The sequence below is a fragment of the Bison bison genome, unplaced genomic scaffold, assembly GCF_000754665.1.
Source record: "Bison bison bison isolate TAMUID 2011002044 unplaced genomic scaffold, Bison_UMD1.0 scf7180017864376, whole genome shotgun sequence".
NCBI lineage: Eukaryota > Metazoa > Chordata > Mammalia > Artiodactyla > Bovidae > Bison > Bison bison.
Window position 1 is genome coordinate 9513311 of NW_011494948.1, and position 19365 is coordinate 9532675.

The 19365-nt window shown below is 41.1% G+C and overlaps 1 protein-coding gene across 1 annotated transcript in view; it reads right to left on the reverse strand.

The window, feature by feature from the left end:
• TTC39B (tetratricopeptide repeat domain 39B) overlaps positions 1-19365 on the reverse strand; it is a 153429-nt gene that overhangs the window by 39859 nt on the left and 94205 nt on the right. The window contains 5 exon segments of the mRNA XM_010857028.1: positions 2821-2885; positions 6013-6080; positions 12143-12219; positions 13405-13536; positions 17333-17443. Of these exon segments, the coding sequence (XP_010855330.1) occupies positions 2821-2885; positions 6013-6080; positions 12143-12219; positions 13405-13536; positions 17333-17443 (453 nt within the window).

The window sequence follows — 19365 nt, forward strand, 5'->3', positions numbered from 1 at the left end:
ATCTCCTTTAGAATGGACTGGTTGGATCTCCTTGCAGTCCAAGGGACTCTCAAGAGTCTTCTCCAACACCACAGTTCAAAAGCATCAATTCTTTGACACTCAGCTTTCTTCACAGTCCAACTCTCACATTCTACTGGAAAAACCATAGCCTTGACTAGACGGACCTTTGTTAGCAAAGTAATGTCTCTGCTTTTGAATATGCTATCTAGGTTGGTCATAACTTTCCTTCCAAGGAGTAAGCATCTTTTAATTTCATGGCTGCAATCACTATCTGCAGTGATTTTGGAGCCCAAAAAAATAAAGTCTGCCACTATTTCCACATCTATTTGCCATGAAGTGATAGGACCAGATGCCAAAAAAAAAAAAAAAAAAGCAGTGGGAAGCTAGAGAAGAGTTAAACTTTGAAAGAAGGGAACAACTTTTAAAGAGACTTTATGTTTACATGACTAGTCACTTGAAAGTACTCCCCAGTACACTCAGCATGGGGTGCCTACAACTTACACAGAAAGGTATAGTCTTATTGGCTTAAAAAAAGAGTACAGAGTTCAAATCTGCCAGAACGGCTGTACGGTACTGGGGAAATTTTCAGATAGGGATGAACCACATAGGATGGAAATGCCAAAATCAGTGTTAAAACTCAACTCAAATTCTTTGTTGACTCATGAACTATGTGAGAACTGGTGAAGCTCCAAAGAAAGGCAGAAACAAGAGAAAAGAAATGATGGAATCATGATCTCAGATGTCGCCCACTAGCAGAGATTAAGAGTATGGACTCTAAGTCTAGTCAAGTTAAATGCTTCCCAGAACAAAAGTCAGCATTCTTCTGAGAAAGGTAACAGAACCTAAAGTCTTTGCAATGAATCACTATCCAGTATACAATCAAAAATTTACTGAATTGAAAACAGAAAAACATGACATATAGTCAAGAGAAAAAGCAGGCAGTAGATATTGACCCCAAGACAACCCAAATACTGAGATAATATCTAATCTGAAAAAAAAGAATTTTCAGCGACCTACTGAACAAAATCAGGCTGACATGTAATGGGAGTCTCAGAAGAAGAGTGAGAACGTAGCAGAGAAAAGATATTTGAAGAAATAATAGCTACATGGTTCCCCAAGGCCACACTTAAGCACATCAGTCAAAGATATGAGCCTTCAAAGCATCCAGAAGAAATGACACATTACAGACAGGGGAATAATAACAAAAAATAACAGCTGACTTGTGATCAGAAACAATAGAGACCATCATATTGGGTTGGCCAAAAAGTTAACTCAGCTTTCTCCGTAAGAAACTCATACAGAAAAACCCAAATGACCTTTTGGCCAACCCAATACAACAACTGATAGTTTTTAAGGAGTGAAAGAAGAAAAGAAAAAAGGAAAATCTTGTAACTCAAAAATACTCTACTGAGCAAAAACAGCCTTCAAAAATGAAGGCAAAAGAGAAAGACATTTTCAGATAAATAAAATAGAGTCGTTGAAAGTGGATATGAACTATAAGAAATTCTAAAAGAAATGCTTCATTCTGAAATAGACAGGAATGAATGAAGAACATAAAAAATGGCAAATATTGGATTAACAGTGGGGACTATGACATAAAACTGTTAAAGCAAAGGTTAGACACCACATTATGGGGTTTATAATACACATAAATGTACTACCATAAGAATAGTATAAAAGACAAAAGGTGGTAAGTAAAACTACACTTTTGTAAGTTTCTTCTATTTTATGTGCAACAGTACAATATTAACTCTAACTTGACTATGGTAAATTAAGAAGGCTATGATAATCATTATAGCAAACACTTAAGAAAAATTAAAAGGGCTATAGCTAAGAAAATAATAGAGGGATTCTACTGGAATATATATATATATATTTAATTAAAGCAAAAGAAGGCAGAAAAATAAGGAGGGGGGACAAACAAGGCAAAGAAAAAAAAAGCAAAATGGCAGTCACAAGTGCAAACATATTAACTGTTGTACTGAATAAAAAAGTAAGACCCAATTAAACGTATTTACCAAAAAAATATAATTTAAATATAAAAACAAAGCTAGATTTAAAGCAAAAGAATATATGCCACGCAAACACTAATTACAAAAAAGCATGAATAGCTTTATTAATATCAGACAAAACAGATTTCAAGACAAGGAATATTATAAGGAGTTACATAGGAACATTTTATAATGATCAAAACAGGTTACTTTATTAGGAGATAAAACAATTTAAAAATATATAAGTCCAATAACAAAGGTTCTAAATACAAGCAAAGAGTGGCAGAACTAAAGGGAGGAATGGATGACTCCAGAATCAAAGCTGAAGATTTTTAACACTGTGAGTAAAAGATAGGACAACCAGATAAACACAAGTAAGGACCCCGAAGATACGTGAAGGACACTACGGTCCCCTCTAGCTGACATCTGCATCACTGCAGAAATGCAAAGGGACAGTGTTGTTTCAGAGTCTGAACCAAAGACATACCTATCTATACCTACCATTTCAAATTTACAAATGGTTTTTAGGAGAGAGAAACTAAGATTATCTAATCAGAAATTATGTAAGTACTTTCCAGCTATTTTTCTCCTAAAACTCCATTTATTCTGTTGTCTATTCTGTTGTCCTTTAGCACTGAATACACACGCAGTCAAAATTCAAGTGCATTTTTACCAACACTAAATTTTAAAAATCTAGTCACACTTATTAAAAAACTTTAAAGTACATAGTGGTATATAATACAAGAATTATTTAAAAACCACAGGAAGGTGGTCATAAAGGTACAAACCTTGTCATAAGATTTTTCATCAATCTTAATTTTTAACTTACTTATATATTTGGTAACTTGTTCTAATTTTGAGTCCACCTTTGATGAAGTTGATCATATTTTCATCCTGAAAACAATTCAATTACATAATTAGATCATTTAGCAAATGATTCTTAGACTGTCCCACAGCTGTGTAGCTGCATGATTAGAACAAAACACTGTATCTTTTGAGGACATGATTTTAAATTAAAATATTCTTCTTGCTTTACATATGAAATGCCTTTTTTGTCATCTTTCTTCCGTCTTAGAGGACAAAAAAAGGAAACAATTTGTAAATCCTTGCGGAACTTTAAGGATGTAACAAAGAAAGTAATCCTCACCAATTAGGGGCCATAGAGTTAGTCCAATGGCACCCCACTCCAGTACTCTTGCCTGGAAAATCCCATGGATGGAGGAGCCTGGTAGGCTGCAGTCCCTGGGGTCTCTGAGAGTTGGACACAACTCAGTGACTTCACTTTCACTTTTCACTTTCATGCACTGGAGAAGGAAATGGCAACCCACCCCAGTGTTCTTGCCTGGAGAATCCCAGGGATGGGGGAGCCTGGTGGGCTGCGGTCTATGGGGTCGCACAGAGTCGGACACGACTGAAGCAACTTAGCAGCAGCAGAGTTAGTCCAAACCTACTTTGATAAACATCAACTACTGAGCAATTTTCTTTTAGGTTCAATGGAGTTCAAAATGGCTGCTCCAAGGATTTTCCTGGCTGTCATACTCCAAGTAACAGGATTATGGTTCTTCATTAGGGGGTACTTTAGCAGGCCATCTATTTAGAATTGTGAATTTCATTTGTATACATTTCCAGACCAAAAATAACTGATCTGGATTCTAAATTTGTTATCACTAGCATGAAATTTTGCTTGGGAATTTTGTTTGTTCTCCTTGCCTGATGGTCATCAACCATGCAACTGAGGCAATTGGTCTAAATGAGTGACATTTTTAGGGTGAGCATTCTAGGATTCTAAGAGTCTCTTAATAAAGTATATAAAATAACTGCTTTAAAAATGCTACTCTAATAGATGGTGCTAATGGAGAATGCTTTTCTAACCCATTAATAACAGAAACATGCTCTGGTATTTTCCTGTGCACTTGAGCATCCTTCCGAAGCCAGAGAAAAACTGACTTTAGTTTGTTAATTTCATCACTTAAATACTTAATACTTAAATTATTAAAAGAATCAATAAATATAAAATTCACTATGCAATTTAAATGCCCATTTTCTGATTTGAAGGTAGCTTACAGTTACACAAGTTCCAATAGTGTCCAGGAAAGAATTTCTTAAATTGGAATAAAATCTGCTTCAAATAAGAATATTTAATTCCCCAAACATTTGCGGAATGCCTATTTTACAGCAGGCACCTAATTGCAAAACGAGACAAAAGCAAACACAATATGCTAAGGGATGGAGACATGCACACACGGACGGAGACATGCACAGGTTGCCACAACAGCACCAAGGTGGCCTGGGATGTGAAGAGGTCCAAAAAGCTTCCTGGAAGCATCAGTGCTTGCAGCGTTAAAAAAAAAAAGAAAAAAAAATAACCAGATGAAGGAAAAGAAGGCAGATATGAACTTTGCAAGCCAAAAGAAAAAACCTTTCAGGGGAAAGCAAGAAAGCATTAAAGATCACGGTGTGCTTGGCTTGGGCATCTGCGCTTATATAACACAGCACTGCTACAGAAATCTATTTCAAAGAAGGGAATGACCGAGGAGTAAGAAAGCTACTTGTACTTTCCCACTCAAGTACGCCACCAGCAGGCGAGGATGTCGGTAAGAAGGGAGTAGGGAACTGGGAGAGATGCCAGTTGAGTTTTAAAAAGCCTTCCCCATTTGTGATATTCTGACGCAGAACCACTGCCATCGTCAATGAGGGCTACTAAACGCTGAAGCCGAGACATGAGCAGGCGAGATGCTCCCCTTGGAGTGGGTGTACAATTGCACAATGGAGAGTGAGCTGGAGGGAAGGGAAACTACAGACCAAGGGTCCCCAGGTTGCCATGAAGTCTGGGGAGGCGCTGATGAGCCCCTCACTAGAACAATTATGGTCAGAATAAAGAAGAAGAGCTAGGGCTGATTAACCTTCAAAAGGTAAAACAGCATAATCATGAGCCTGACTGGATATGGAGGCATGAGGAAGAGGGAAGAGCCGTGGGTATCCCCAGATGTTGAGTTACAAGCCCCTAAACATTTTTTTAAAAACCCTTTGAATCAAAGATTTTACTGTCAAATTCCCATTTGAAAAACGCATTAAAAAAACACACACACAAAAAACTGAGGGCCTCTGTGACTAGCCTTATGTATACTAAGGCAGTGAGACTGCTTCAGGCATGATAATATGTAGAGTTTTAGGAAACAGGGTCATAGACCAGATTGATTTAATTTTCCTTAACCAGACTCCAACCTATCACGTCAGTCAACCTCCAGAAAAAGAGAAAAGCACTCTCAGTTCGATGTAAAGCATTGAAATCAAGGAAGACTTTCTCCATCTTACAGTTGCATTTCTGCCCCCTTACCATCTCCACCCCACTTCTACCCCACTGTATCCATCACTGCCACCTGTGTGGCCACCTGTTAAAATTCGTATTTTTTTTTTAGAAGAACTGGAAGCTACGATGACAGGCCAGTTACTGGTGATAAGAAATCCTAGAGGTGAAATTTAAATGCCCCTGAGAAAAACAGTCATTGTTTTGTTTAGTGACTTCTTTCAACTGCTCTTCCAAAAGAAGAAATAAAAGGGGATGAGAATACAAATAGCAGGGAAATAAAATCTGAGGTCTACATGCATAAACGAGCTTTGCTGAAGCATCTGGCGCAAGAAGGGAACAGCCAAAGGTGCTGAAGCCAGTCACCCCTGTGTGCAGCCCTCCACCATTAGCAAGCTCGCAGAGGCGTAACCTCACAATTCTCACACAGAGAAGCATCCTGAGATTAGGTGTGGTAGGTGCAAAACAGCTTCTTTAAAAGGCAGTGGTTCCCAACAGACTGAATTTCAAAACAGCGTCTTTTAGGTGCATTTGAGTAGGAAAAAAAGATCCCCCAGACTCTTCTTTCAGCCAAAGTTTACGAGCAATAACAAACAGCTTTCATTATAACTCTAAGTGGAAAGAACTGAAGACACAGAATGAGCCGCATCTTTTTCTTTGTCATACTTAGCAGGCTCCCCGGGTGACACTGATGCTAAGCCAAATGTTCGTTACCTGCACAAACGTGAGGGCTGCTTTCTGTAGGAGGCACTCGGCATAACAGATTTCAGCATGCATTTCCTCTATTAAAAACAAATAAAAGTGTATTAAGGAAAATCCCACACCCACAGTAATTGCTCTGAGATATTTAGAAAAGACAGATAAATCAGCCCAGAGGAGACATAAAAACCTAGGTTGCTTCGTGATTGCATAGAAGTGGAATGATGACCTCAGCTCTCAAGGCCTCAGCAAGATTTTTCCAGAATGTGTGAAATGCTTTGGGGAAGTCATCTTTGGCTCGATTCACATATAACTGCCAAGAGTCAGGCCCTTGGTGTCAGAGATCCAAACTCAGCTCACAGGAGGAAACCAAAATGGAAAAGCACTTTTTGGGAAAAAAGAAAACCACTCGTTTTTTTTAACTTAATGGGAAACTTCAAGTCTACCACTGGGATGGATTGAAAAATTAACCTGAATATACTAATTCTAACATCAAAAATATTATGAAGGCATGATGGTCACGACAATGGTTAGGCACACTACCAACTTGAAGAGAAAGCAGTAATTCCTGAGGATTCTAGGAAAAAGAACCAGCTTGCATGTCCAACTCATGAGTCCTCATTCAGGGAAGACTTGATGTAAAAAAGTTAGCACTAGCACAGTTTGCGGGTATTTGCTTTGTGCGTGTGTGCATGTGGGTATGTGTGTCTGTTTTCAGCTGCGCTACACGTAGGGTCTTAGTTTGCTGACCAAGGATCGTACCCACACCCGCTGCACTGGAAGCATGGAGTCTTAACCACTGGGCCACCACAGAAGTCTCAGTTGGAGGCTACTTGGATCACTGAGGTATCTAGCGCAGGAACAAGGCACTCACAAGAGGGCTACATAAAACTATGTCTATATCCCCTGGACACACAGACGTGTGGCCTATCTTCCTAAATAGTTCATGATACCTGTAGAGACTGGGGAGGGAGGAATCTTTGCTTTTTTTTTTTTTTTGTATAAACAAAATCAGCAATTTACTGTTTTATCCATAGGATACAAACTAGTGTGTTATTTAAGTAAATGAGCTTTGGGGTTGGGGTAATTAACAGCCTGGATTTTAGCAAAGGCCCTGCCACATACTAGTTACAGAACCTTAAGCAAGCTACCCTTCCTCCCTCTGCTGGGCTCCTCATTCTTTAAGTCCAGCTAATGACATCTCTATTTCAAAGCTAAAGAATTCAAGTGCTGCCTGTAGTCACTGTGCAGAGTAAGCCCTCAATATGCATCAGCTACTTCCACTAAGATTACTCCCCTTGGCCCATGTCATGCTTTTTGACAAAACTTCAAAAAGTAGCACATTTTTAAGTGATGCAAGTAACTGAAAAATGGGATATTTCCATGTTGATGAAATGGTGTTGGATCTAACTGGATAAGACCTAGTGCCTTCTTTCTTTCACTTAAACACACAGGACACCTCCCCTCAACACACACACACACACACACACACACACACACACACACACACACACTTTGTTCTCACAAACTGGTTCATCTTCCTGCCATGCTCATGTTCCAAAGGCTGATTGACAAAGAAGCAACAACGCAATGAAGATCTTCCAACAGCACGTGTGAGAGGGAGCCAAACCCACAACAGGCCAAATTCGAGGAGCTGCGGACAGCGCACGTTCTGGCAGCATTAACAGCCAGGGTCTCCATCCTTCAGAACGCCTCACTTTAAAGGGTGCCCCCTGGATTTTCTCAGTGGGTTCAGTGGGAGAAAAACAGGTAACTTTTACAGAGTCATTTGAACATCCTTTCCCAGGGAAACTTGTAACAAAGTAGGAACTTTCGGTAACTATTCCCTTTGGAAGCCTGCTTAGTAACCCAGATGGCTGGCTTGGGGCATGTGTTGAGGTGGTGAAGTTGCCGCTGGGCGAGAACCAGCTCAGCAGAGAGGCGGAGCGCAGAGCCCTGCGTGGCTTGGCCGATGGCGCGCCTCCGGCTGAAGTACAGGGTGCGCACAGGGAGGCGTGGTCTGTGAACCTGGAAAGGAAGTCGGGGCTAAATGATGGATGACCTTGGAAAGGAAGTCGGGGCTAAATGATGGATGACCTCGGAAAGGAAGTCGGGGCTAAATGATGGATGACGTTGAATATCCGCGTCTGGGCTTCATTCAGCAGGCAATGGTATTGCAGCAAAAACAGAAATGAGACCTTTCTTAAATAAAAACGAGACTTTTCTGATAAACAAGGAAAACAAGGAAACAATGAACAGGCTGGGGAAAAACATAAACAGGCCCGAATGAGTTAAGCAGTTTTGGTTACTGTCTAGATACTACTACTAACAAACACTTGTGGCCAGACTGGTCCTTTTACAAAGCTAAATAAAGCTAATTACTCTCTGACTCCATATGTATTATGAATTCTACTCTGCACCTGGCATTCTTCCCCCGCACACACCCCTGTAGCATTCTTCCTTTCAGAAAGGAGGTCACAGGCTTATAACTTCTGAAAAGACCAACTCCAGTTACTGAGTTACCTGATGCCATCTGTGGCCATTTTGAAATTTTGCAAAAAAAAAAAACAATGCAAGACTTTCCTTAGGATATAAAACCTCTCCTTATTTCTGAGGAAATGGGGCACGGTTCTTAAGGCACTAGCCTACCGTGTTTCCCCTTTGACTGGCTAAGAATAAAGCTCCTCTTTATTTTTTTCCTCCGAATTCTGTCTCTGTATTTCTATTTGGCGTTGGTGGACAGGGAGCCAACATTCTGGCATCAATGGTGAGACCTTGCAGAGATCTGAGCAGAGGGGTAGATGGATCAGAGTTAAGCTAAAGATGGACAAATCAAAGAGAAGCATAAAGGACATAACAGGAAGGCAGAGATAAAAGGCAAGAAAGTTTGAACTGTATTTTCTATGTATAATGACTCTTTGAATTAAATCCCTCTTACATTCTAAGAACTGTATACAAACATGTGTTTTTAAAGACAATTTGAAAGCCATTTAATATGCCAGCCATGAGAAGAATGGTTGTGCCCTATCTTCAATCCACAAAAAGTTTAATTAAATATCCTTACTCCTACAAACCACGAGCCACTCAAGGATAGAAATGGAAATTACCTATAGGGAAAACAAATTGCACACTAAATCTACGATGTTTTGACATGCTCCCTTGAACACAAAGTCTGTTTGGATTGCAGTGACAGCCAAATTCATTAGGAATAAATGCAACTTAATTTATAAAAGTCTTATCTCTTCACTCGGATTGATTTATATTGGGCAGCCCTTAGCTTTCAAAATTAGGCATTTGGCATTTACAAGTAGGTACCTACCAGCACATCTCTTAATTATAAATTCCTTAGTTCACTGAAGGGAATATCTTCATTATGCAGTGAAGTGTTAGCTAAGCATGCTTTCAGACATGGAAGTCTAAATAAACCTTATTTCAGAATAAAGTCACAGGCTGATGTATTTTCATAATTTTTAAATTAGGATCTTATTTTTTTTGAGCAGTTTTAGGTTCACAGGAAAATTGAGGGAACGGTAGAGAGATTTCCCATATATCCCTTGCTCCCTGGCTTCCCCCAACATGCACAAACTCACCTATGATCAACATGCTCTCCCAAGGGCACGTTTGTTACAACTGGTGCATCTCCACTAACATATCATAATTCTGCCATAGTGCTCACTAGGACCCACCCTTGCTGGGATACATTCTGTGGGTCTGGACAAACGTATAATGACATGTATTTAACCATCATGATTTCACTGCCCTAAAAATCTCTCTCTGTATTCCACCTAATCATCCCTCCACCCCATCCCCTGACAACGACTGATCTTTTTACTGTCTCCACAGTTCAACCTTTCCAAGAATCTTATATACTTAGAATCATACAGTAGGTAGCCTTTTTCAGATGGGTGTCTTTCCCTTAGGAATATGCATTTAAGGTTCCCCCGAATCTTTTCATGGCTTGATAGCTCATTTCTTTGTAGCACTGAATAATATTTTTCTGTCTGGATGTACCATACTTCATCCATTCACCTAGTGAAGGTCAAGTTTTGGCAATGCTGAATAAAGCTGCCATAAATATTTCTTTGCAGATTTTTGTGTCAACACAAGTTTTCAGCTGTTAGTTTTATAAGAAACTGTCATACTATCTTGCAAAGTGGCTGCACCATTTTGCACTCTGACCAGCCACGAATGAGTGTTCCTGTCCCTCCACATCCTCACCGACACTTGCTGGTCTCTGTGTTCTGGATTTTGGACACTGCGTTGTTGTTGTTGAGTCACTCAGTCGTGTCTGACTCTTTACGACCCCATGGACTGCAGCAGGCCAGGTCTCCCTGTCCCTCACCATCTCCTGGACACTGTGTAGTGGTATCTTATTACTGTTTACTTTTTAATACTTCCCATGCCATGCCCAAAGACAGAATAAAGACATAAGAACACAGTACCACCTATTTTTAAGATGTCTAACACAGAAATAATTTACCATTTCCTTCACCCACATGTTTCTACCCACCTGCAGAAGTTGCGGGGAACAGGGGAAACAACTGCGGCTTAGGGAAAGGCAGGTCAGGTCTGCACACGGCTCTGCTAGGCGGTAACCTTGGACCATTTGTCTAATCCCCGTGATCCTCAGTTTCTAGTCTATAAAAAGGAGGTTACACAGGGTGGGCCTCCCCGGTGGCTCAGCAGTAAAGAATCTGCCTGCCAATGCAGGAGACACAGGAGACATGGGTTCGATCCCTAGGTCAAGAAGATGCCCTGGAGGAGGAAATGGCAACTAACTCCAGTAATCTTGCCTGGAGAATCCCAAGGACAGAGGAGCCTGGCAGACTACAGTCCACAGGGTCACAAAGAGTTGGAGATGACTGAGCGCGCGCACACACACACACACACATAATAAGCCCACGTTTTCCAAAGTCCACAGCAAGTTGATAATAATCTTCTAACAAAGCAAAGAAAACTTTACAGTGAAACACACTAAAAACTGTGTCTAGCACAGACTCGACCACTAGGAACGATGGACCGCATTATCCAGAATTGCTCTTGCCTTAACTGGCTTCTTTGACAATTTCGTGTTACCTCCTCCAGAGAACTAGTCTGACAGTGATAACACAGGCACAAGCGCTCCTCAGATGACAGAGGCTCTGTTAGACACTGGCCACATTTGAAGGACGTTTTCTCTGCTACAGTACTGCAATGCTCCTTTCTTATAAACCATTCTGACTAGAGCATAATGCTAATATGACAGGACTCATGGAACTTCTGCCCTAATCTCTGTGGGAACATCAAGGAAACAGCAAAAGGAGTCAATTTCTCCCAGCCATCTGATCAACATGCTGAAGATATGCTGGATTCTAATAGTCCGAAATGTGAACATTTAGGACATTCCTGAATTCTAGTAGTCCTAAATGTTTACAAACCAAACAGTTTCTATACTGTAAAACATCATCATTATTTTAAAGGTATCAAAATTACTGACCTTGAGAAAAAAATGAATAGCTTATAGAAAAACAGAAACTCTCACACATGGATGAGAAGACTATAAACTGACCTAATTCTTCAGAGAAAAATTGGTGAGATCTATAAATGTTTTCTATTTTCAAACCCTCAGACCCAGTAACTCCACTTTTAGCAAACTATCCTATGAAATACTAGCAAAAATGCATGAAGTTATAGGTACAAGAATTTTCGGACAGCATTATTTTTAATAGCGAAAAAAACCAATATAACTGTCCTTCGATACAGAAAAACTAATTTATGGTATTTGTCCTAATGAATGCTACATGGCTATTAAGTAGAATGAAGTACAATTTATATGTGTTGACCTGGAAAAAGTCAATGCCAAAAAATCACACTGTAGCACATGTATCACATGTTTCTACACTTGCAAAAAAATGAATAATAATGAATTACTATAAAAATCCTATGTCTATGTTCTGCATATATTTGTATATGTACAGAGAAGAGTGTGCAAGGCATGAAAACCAACTGCTAACAGCGGTTACTTCTGGAGGGTGAGTAATGATGGGGAGGAGGAAAAGACATTCCATTTACTTATCTTATTCACTTCAATGTTGAATTTTATGAGCATAACCATGCTTTAATTTTTCAAAGAAAGGAAAATACCCAATCTTTAAATGCCCCTTACCTTCAGTCAGCTGTTCCAAAGATCCTCTTGAAAGAAGACTTGAGAAAGACTCTACAACTGTGCATTTCTTCCTGTATCTGCACAGAATACGTAGAAGAGATGAGAAGTAGAAAGAAAAAAGTAATAAATCAAGCACATTTTCATTTCATATCCATTTCAGCCGTAATCACAACAAAGGGTCACCAGAAACAGAATTCTAAACCCTAAAGTCTGCAGGGCAGAGATCACCATTTTGAAACCTGCACACCCAGTTCCAAGCACTGGCACCCTGTGGGCATTTAATCCAAGCTCACTGAACATGTTTATGTGTGTGGACAAACCTACATATAACAGTCAGTACTGGGAGCTTCCTGGGAGCTCAGCTGGTGAACTGCCTGCAGTGCAGGAGGCCCAGGTTTAATCCCTGGGTCAGGAAGATGCCTGGAGAAGGAAATGGCAACCCACTCCAGTATTCTTGCCTGGAGAACCCCATGCACAGAGGAGCCTGGCCAGGGTACAGTCCATGGGGTCGTAAGAGTCGGACACGACTTAGTGATTAAACTAAACCAACAGTCAATACTAACTCTGTCATGCCCCTTCTCTGATCTCTATGGCTAAAATCAGTGTTTTTGTGGTTAAGGGTCACTTCACCACTGGTTAAAAATGGAGTTAGAGTGCAGTGTTTGGAAACTCTCTTCATTTGAGGGGCTAGAGACATAATTACAAGAGGGCATAATTTCACTGTTAAAATTCACCAATGCTAATTAACGGCTTCTACTAGAGGCTTCATATACACACAAAACTGAAACTCCATGTCATTTCCACCAAGCAAAATTGTTCAAATATGGCCATTTAGGCAAATAAAAGACCCGCTTCTGCATTTACAGCATTTCCCACATAAAAAATGCTCCTTGGTTGGCCTGGAGTACCAGGCCAACATGTAGTACCTATTCTGTCCACCAGGGGGACCCCAAGAGATGCTTGCTGCTAAACCCACTGAAATTCTCAGTACTTTTCCGTAGCTCAAATACCAAAAAGGAAACAGTACGGTAAGGATGCCATGTGCTCAGCCACACCAGCATCATAGGATAATTCCTTAGGGGAAATATTTTTAATCTCTCATAAAAGTACGGGAGGCCAGGAAGCTTTGATGCTCTAAGTCCTTTTCCATAACCATGGCCAACTTCCAACAGAGCTCTCAGTGAAGCAAAGTACATCCATTTTGTCACACAGACAGAAAGGTTTTTAGGTGTATCTCAAGTATTTAATTACTCAGCTCATACTTCTGGCAGGTTTGTAAGGCGTCCTTCATGGCAGAAATGCCGTTTTGGATGTCCTGTTGCTCGAAGGTCATGACAGCCTGCAACACCACGATGGTACTGTAGCCCAAGGCATGGTACATGCTCTCCTTGGCCCTGGGAAGAACATGGAAATGACTGCATTTCAATTCAACTGAAAAGAATTCAGGTTTCATCTGACAATAACCACAAGAAATTCTAGTTCATCCAAGGCATCACTTTCACAGTAACGACTTTTACTCCTCCACCACAATTACTGAAATAACGTGGACTATGAAAGACACGCCCAAAAAAGCTCAAGCACTGGGGACTTTCCAGTTCAAGTCCAGGCTGCTGCTGCTGCTGCTGCTGCTGCTAAGTCGCTTCAGTCGTGTCCGACTCTGTGCGACCCCATAGACGGCAGCCCACCAGGCTCCCCCGTCCCTGGGATTCTCCAGGCAAGAACACTGGAGTGGGTTGCCATTTCCTTCTCCAGTGCATGAAAGTGAACAGTAAAAGTGAAGGCAGGAAGCAGGAAACTTGCCAGGTTGAAGCAGAAAGTGACGTATGCTTTTCCCTGTTTGAGCACAAGGGGGCAGCCTGCCGACTCATTTCTTAGAAAATGCTTCTAAGCAATCCTAATTTTTCCCACTTGTACAGAAGCAGTCCTTAGCTCTGAAATAAGTGTAAAATAAAAGCCATTGAAAATATATTTTGTGACACAGAAATTATGAAAGATAAGGCTTGTTTAAAACCATCCCCTCCCTTCTCCCAGGTAGAGGCCATGAGGAAGCAAGATTTGGGCAATCAGTCAGGTCAGCCACAAAGGGCCCAGACAAAACTTCATGGTAGACTTCTTACCAAATCTCACCTCAATATCTAGGAATCCTGATTAAAGTTCTTGATGATTCATATTATCAGTAAGAACTGCTTAAATTCTTAAGGACGTTTAGTCTGAACAGATGACACAACCCAGACTCTCAGGCTGTGAAAACCTCACTATCTCTTTCCTCAAAACTTCTCAAGCTATGTTCATTAGTTAATTATAAGATTTACAATAATAATGTGTGGTTTTGTTTTTAATTCAAATACAATATACAACAGCCTGCTGCTCTGCAAAACAAATACAATCCACGTTATTCCTTCTCCACCAGAAAGAGTCTAAACATCCTTTCAGAATCTGCAGTTAGTCCCAAACAGTGAGGGCACTGCTGATTCAAAAAAGAAAACAAACAACATGCAAGGAATAAGAGCAACCCAATGTAAATCAGTAATTGTAGTTTTTAAATGTCACCTTTTTAAAAAAAAAATTCTGTATTGAAGTATAGTTGATTTACAGGGGCTTCCCCAGTGGCTCGGGGGTAAAGAATCCACATGCAATGCGGGAGCCACAGAAGACTTGGTTCCATCCCTGGGTCGGGAAGATCCCCTGGAGGAGGAAATGGCAATCTACTCCAGTATTCTTGCCTGGGAAATCCCACGGACAGAGGAGCCTGGTAGTTATAGTCCATGGGGTCGCAAAGAGTTGGACACGACTGAAGGGGCTCAGCAGGCAGCACACATGCATAGTTGATTTGTAATGCTGTGTAATTCTCACATTTCAAAGCAAAAGCTTTTCCAAGAGGAAAAAAGAGTATTTGAGTGGGGGAAAAAAAAAAACATGTTTAACAGTGAAACATTCAGAAAGATCAGAGGATATAAAACTAGACTAAATATAAGATCATGTTGTTTATTTCATTCGATATTATGACCAGCTGCGTGTCAGTGGAAGAGGAAGAAAGACTTTTTGAATAAAAAACACAGGAGACAGGCAGGAAGAATAAGAGAGGGGAAATAAGGAGAGAATGACTGGCAGAGAGAGAGAAGGAGGGAGAGAGGAAGACAGATGGATACAGAGATAGATGATGATCTGAAGGACAGACAGAGATCTGAAGGACTAAAGAAGACAGAGGGGAAAAGGTAGCAACCAGCAAGGTAGAAAATGTGAGTGTTGGATGGAGACAGCACTGGGCAACTTCCTTAGGCCAGGGGCTTCACCATCTATTTTGTTGTCTGTTGCTAACCTCTGAATTGCTAACTAATTGCAACTCATCTAAATCTCAGAATTACCACCGCCTCAGTAGGCACATTACTTTAAGTCCCCTATGTACGAATCTTTAAGTTGAGAACTTTCTAAGATTCGAATGTGTGTTCGATCAACATCAGGAATCAGTAAAATTTCAGCTTGCCCTCCATCTCCTATCTCTGATGATCCTTTAGCTCTGGCATTGCCCACCTCCTCTCCCTCCTCCAGTCAGTAACTCTTCCTGCCTGTTCACTGGATGCCGGTCCCTGGATGCCAGCTGTTGAACTGTACTACGGTACTTTTCAAGATTAGTGAGCGAGTGAAGTTGCTCAGTCGTGTTCGACTCTTTGCGACCCCGTGGACTGTAGCCCCCCAGGCTCCTCCGTCCATGGGATTCTCCAGGCAAGAATACAGGAGTGGGTTGCCACTACTTTTCAAGGTACTGTAGTGTAAAACTAAAAATGTTTTATTTTTTTGGTTTTTCATATATTATTTGTGTGCAAAGTATAAATGTATTACAGTACAGTATTATATAGAGAATTGTGTGAGTTGTCTACGAACAAACTAGACTTAGAACACACTCTCAGAACAGAATCTGTCTGTATGTAGGGGACTTACTGTAATTTCTAAGAATCAATGTCAATGACTAGAGTCACATCACCCTCCCCACCCTACTGACTCCTCAAAGGAAAGAGTCCCGCTCCTGTGCCCACAAGGTAACCGTCTTGAAATTATTATAGGAGGTCTAAGTTTCATCCAGGTCAGTGACTGTGTTTGAAGGCATGAAAGTGAAAGTGAAAGGGAAGTTGCTCAGTCGTGTCTGACTCTTCACGACCCCATGGACTGCAGCCCACCAGGCTCCCCCGTCCCTGGGATTCTCCAGGCAAGAACACTGGAGTAGGTTGCCGTTTCCTTCTCCAATGCAGGAAAGTGAAAAGTGAAAGGGAAGTTGCTCAGTCGTGTCTGACTCTTCACGACCCCATGGACTGCAGCCCACCAGGCTCCTCCGTCCATGGGATTTTCCAGGCAAGAGCACTGGAGTGGGGTGCCATCGCCTTTTCCACATGAGGTAAAATTATTCCTGTCAAGCTCTAGTCACACTGTACAGATGGACACTAGGGTCACAATGAGACCTAGGAACAAGGCTAAGCATAGGTTTTCCTGCTACATCATCAGAATTGATAGGTACTATTCAGTGAAATGGGGCTTCCCAGGTAGCTCAGTGGTAAAGAATCTGACTGCTAATGCAGGAGATGCAGGTTCAATCCACAGGGTTGGGAAGACCCCCTGGAGGAGGAAACGGCACCCCAGTCCAGTATTCTTGCCTAGGAAATGCCTCAGACAGAAGAGCCTCATCAGCTACAGTCCATGGGGTTGCAGAGTCAGACACGACTGAGCCTGCACATAAGCGCTGTTAACTGAAATGAAACTGATTCATCACATAAATCAGGAGTCCCAAGAATATTTTCATTATCTTGAATTTCTTTTTAGCCTCCGAGATTAGCATATTTTAGTTCTTCCCATGTCCATTTCAAATAACTTTTCTCAACCAGATTTAAGTTCAGAGGAATACCCATAAAAATATTTCACTGAAGAAAACCAAGTGAAGCTCTACAAAACTAAGAAGATGACATTATTTGAACAAGTATAGAAAAAGACAGGAGAAAGAATCAGAAATGCTCTAATGATTAAAGGTGATAAGATAGGTTTGTTAACTGGATATTAAACCAATCAAAAGAAGTCTCAACAAAATTAGCTTATAAATATTCAAATGGAAATGCAGAAAAATTAACTGAAAAGTATGACATCAGAGACAGAATCATCAAAAACATATGAAAAACATATTTTATACAAAAGTAAATTAATTACCATGGTCGAAGCAACTCTAAGGCATCTGTAAATTTGTTACTTAGAAATAAGTTCAATGCAATCGCACATTCTTCGAGGCCACTCCTAAGATCCACCTTAGTTGATAGTGACCTAAAGATCAAGAAAAAAAAAAATACACAGAATTTTTACAGTTTTTACTTGTAGCAGTCATCACAGGGAGTGTGTGGGTATGTATAATTTGGAGACAAAAAGACTAGAATTCTAACTCTGCCACTTACTATTTATGTCTTTAACCCTTGAAACTTAACTTTCTCATCTGGAAAATGGGAACACTACCACCTACTTCATGGGACTGTTTCAAGAATGGAACCAATTGACAATTAATGCTCATAGCTGCTGCTGCTAAGTCACTTCAGTCGTGTCTGACTCTCTGCAACCCCAGAGACAACAGCCCACCAGGCTCCCCGGTCCCTGGGATTCTCCAGGCAAGAACACTGGAGTGGGTTGCCATTTCCTTCTCCAATGCATGAAAGTGAAAAGTGAAAGTGAAGTCGCTCAGTCGTTTCAGACTCCTAGCGACCGCATGGACTGCTCATAGCAGTCACTTAATGAATGATTAATTACCCCCACCACTCCAAAACCCACAAGTATAGGCACCATCTCTATCCATGAGCGGAAGCAGAGGTTATTCTGTCTTAGTTTGATTACGTAGGGGTAAGAATGTGCTTCAGGCTTCCCAGGTGATGCAGTGGTAAAGAATCTACCTGCCAATGCAGGAGACTCAGGTTCCATCCCTGGATCAGGAAGATACCCTGGAGGAGGAAATGGCAACCCACCCCAGTATTCTTGCCTGGGAAGTCCCATGGACAGAGAAGTATGGTGCGTTACAGTCCATGGGTTCACAGAGTTGGACGTGACTGAGCGACTGAACATGCACGCATGCACTCAAGAATGTGGTTGGTGGAAAACTGCATTGTTCAAAATCTAAAGAAGACTCCACCAGATTATTGCAAAATAACTGTTGTCTACAGATCTGTGTTTAAAGAGAGACAACAGGCCCAAGATGGAGTCACTTACGCTAAGACTCACCAGGAGTTAACCAATCAGTTTCAATCTTCTCCAAGAATGTGACCTATAACCAGCTAACCTAGAATATCCTGAGCAGCACTAGGAAATCTGCTGAAAGGCCCCTCCTACTCCCCCTTAGGAGAAACCTAGCCTAAAACAATGCATTCTTGGCTAATAACTTCCTTCTTTCCCCTGTTTCCTCTCTGCTTTGAAAAACCTTTCCTTTCCTGCAGCCTGAAGGAGCTCCTTTCAAATGCTAATTGGGATTCTGCCCAATTCACAAAGAGTTTAATAAAAACAATCAGATCTTCAAATTTCCACTATTGAACTTATTACTTAACAAGTAACAAGTAACAATTCTGTCCCAGCCTTCAATTGACTTCCTGCCTCCACTAGGGAAGAAGCCAGTTTTGCCTGAATTTGCACATTCATTTCAACATTCCTTTCAATTCAGTTCAGTGGCTCAGTCTCATGTCCGACTCTTCTCAACCCCATGAACCGCAACACGCCAGGCCCCCGTCCATCACCAACTCCTGGAGCCCACCCAAACTCATGTCCATTGCATCAGTGATGCCATCCAACCATCTGTTGTCCCCTTCTCCTCCTGCCCTCAATCTTTTCCAGCATCAGGGTCCTTTCAAATGAGTCAGCTTCGCATCAGGTGGCCAAAGTATTGGAGTTTCAGCTTCAGCATCAGTCCTTCCAATGAACACCCAGGACTGATCTCCTTTAGAATGGACTGGTTGGATCTCCTTGCAGTCCAAGGGACTCTCAAGAGTCTTCTCCAACACCACAGTTCAAAAGCATCAATTCTTCGGCACTCAGCTTTCTTCACAGTCCAACTCTCACATCCATACATGACCACAGGAAAAACCATAGCCTTGACTAGATGGACCTTTGTTGGCAAAGTAATGTCTCTGCTTTTTAATATGCTGTCTAGGTTGGTCATAACTTTCCTTCCAAGGAGTAAGCGTCTTTTAATTTCAAGGCTGCAGTCACCATCT